This window comes from Arachis stenosperma, chromosome 7, assembly GCF_014773155.1.
Source record: "Arachis stenosperma cultivar V10309 chromosome 7, arast.V10309.gnm1.PFL2, whole genome shotgun sequence".
NCBI lineage: Eukaryota > Viridiplantae > Streptophyta > Magnoliopsida > Fabales > Fabaceae > Arachis > Arachis stenosperma.
In genome coordinates this window covers 74,379,326-74,381,804 of record NC_080383.1, presented here as the reverse complement: position 1 = coordinate 74,381,804, position 2,479 = coordinate 74,379,326, and the positions used below count along the sequence as shown (strand labels likewise).

At 46.5% G+C, this 2,479-nt stretch overlaps 1 protein-coding gene across 1 annotated transcript; it reads left to right on the top strand.

Annotated features, from left to right (window-relative positions):
• Positions 1-224: 224 nt before the first annotated feature.
• On the top strand, positions 225-2,003 carry LOC130941676 (uncharacterized). The gene has a single exon (XM_057870241.1). It carries the CDS (start codon positions 443-445, stop codon positions 1,562-1,564), a length of 1,122 nt encoding a protein of 373 aa, XP_057726224.1. The 5' UTR covers positions 225-442; the 3' UTR covers positions 1,565-2,003.
• Positions 2,004-2,479: the final 476 nt, after the last annotated feature.

Sequence of the window (2,479 nt, the reverse complement as noted above, 5' to 3'; positions counted from 1 at the left end):
TTACGAGAGATCGACATGTCATCCTTATTAGTTGAGAAAAAATCCAATTTTAATATATTAAGTAGATTAATATTTTTAATGGCTTAAAATTATATCAAATAGTGTGAGATTACTCATTTTTATTATTTTTATTTTTTTAATTAAATGTTGATCAAATTTTAATAAAGTATAAATTACAAATATCTCATTAAAAAATTATACAAAACAAACCTAAAACATGTACTCCCTCAGGCCTCAAGCCAGTCAAGCGTGTGTACATACTAGAGAGAGAATGGCTGAGAAGCTAGAACTGAACCAGGAACCCATTCTCTCTCTGTAGCTTTTACCAATAGTTCCAGTAACTCTCTCACTCTACCAACCAAGAAACGCATCAACCAAACCAAACCAAACCCAACAAAACCCTCTCTTACAACAAATCCAAAACATCCAAAAAGTTTAAGAAATGCAAACGGCAACGAGAGCAGAAGCCGAACGTCTACTCGGGATCGCAGAAAAGCTCCTGCACACCCGCGATCTCAACGGCTCCCGCGAATTCGCCATCCTCGCCCAAGAAACCGAACCTCTTCTAGAAGGTTCCGACCAGATCCTCGCCATCGTCGAAGTCCTCTTAGCTGCTGATAACCGTCCAAACGCCGCCACCAGCCACCCCCACCACCACCAACTCGATTGGTACGGCATCCTCCAGGTGGACCGCCGCACCAACGACCTCGACCTCATCAAGCGCAACTACCGCCGCCTCGCTCTCCTCCTCCACCCTGACAAGAGCCGCTTTGCGTACGCCGACCACGCCTTTAAGCTCGTTGCCGACGCCTGGGCGGTGCTCTCGGACCCAATCAAGAAGTCCAACTACGACAAGGAGCTCTCCTTCTTCTCCCGAGTCGACCTCTCCGTTCCCGGCTGGGTCCAGCAAGACAAGCTCCCGGTCCGTAGAACGGGACCTGGGCCTGGTCCAGGGCCAGGCCCAAGCGCCAGGACAAATAATAGCAGTAACACCATAAGCTTCGACGGGATGAATATCAGCATGACTAATAACACGCCTGCGTCCGCCGCGAGGAACGAGATTGCGGCGGACGAGAATTCGAACGCGAGGCAGCGGCAGGGGCAGAACAGATCGGGAAATTTCTGGACCGCGTGTCCGTACTGCTATAGGTTGTATGAGTACCCTAGGGTTTACGAGGGATGCTGCTTGAGGTGCCAGAATTGTGACAGGTCCTTCCATGGGATCTCGATTCCTTCGCTGCCCCCACTGGTGCCGGGGCAGGATGCCTATTACTGCTGCTGGGGGTTCTTTCCGATGGGGTTTGTGGTTGGGAATGTGGGATCTGCGGAGAAAGAGCCTGCGCCGGCGCCGGTTCCAGTCACGGTTGCACCTCCACAGTCTGCGTCCTCACTTCCGAATTGGATGCCTGCCGCGGCTGTTCAGGAGAATGGGGGAAATGTTGCTGTGTCGGTTGCAGCGCCGACGCCTGCGAGGGTAGCTGCCAGAGGAAGTATTTCGAATGGAGTTGCTGGATCTGGGCCGAGGAAGCGAGGGAGGCCTCGGAAGTATCCCTTGCAGTCATGATCCGTGGCGATTCAGGGTTTTGGTAGGGGCTGAGGAGCTTGTTGGAGTTGAAAGTGTAATTTTGTTGAATATGAAGTGTTCCATTGAAGATCAGAGAAGATGTGAAGCTGGCGCTGAGTGCCGAGGTGATAAGTAGCGCTCTTTTTTTCTTTTTGGTTCTTGTTTGTAGATATTGTTTTAACTTATTGTCTCAATTGCCTCGTGATTGTTGTAATTTGGCTCTCTGATATATCTATTATGGAGTTGGATTTACTTGGCTGTTGGGGAGGAGAACGATTTCGCAGTTTGGTGTAGTTGAAATTCCATTGACATGGCCTTGGCAGCCAATTTTCCTAAATGTGGAAACATTCTTATAGAAGTGCTGTCATTGTATTTTTCACGAAATCTCTGTAGGCAATCATATGTTTGTAATTGGTTTCTGTTAAAATTATTAAATTTAGTTGCTAGCTGCTAGTCTTTCTATCTGGGTTCGGGGAAGATAGGGCTTTGATAGTTAATCCCTTAATCAGTTATGGCAAGGCACTATATTCTTGGCTTGGATAGTAGTAATGAAGAGATTGACAGAATTTGGTTATGCCTAGGTGATCATGGGGTGAATGTAATCAAGTGATTGACAGAATTTGGTTATGTCTAGGAGATCATGGGTAAATGCAATCAAGAGATTGATTGACTCCTTGATCTAGCTCTGATGTTTAAGTGAGTACCTAGAATAAGAAGTCTCAGAAAAGGAGTGGGCATGTTCATGTATGTCTGTGTGAGAGAGTGACAAAACGAGCTTATATTCATATACTTAGAGGCATCTACAGGTTGAGTAATCTTGACTTGTCACTGACTAGAAAGTCAGAACAGTTGGTATGAGGTCTTCTATGATTGTTTTTTTCCTCTGCTGAAGTTTCTTCTCCCATTGTAAAATCA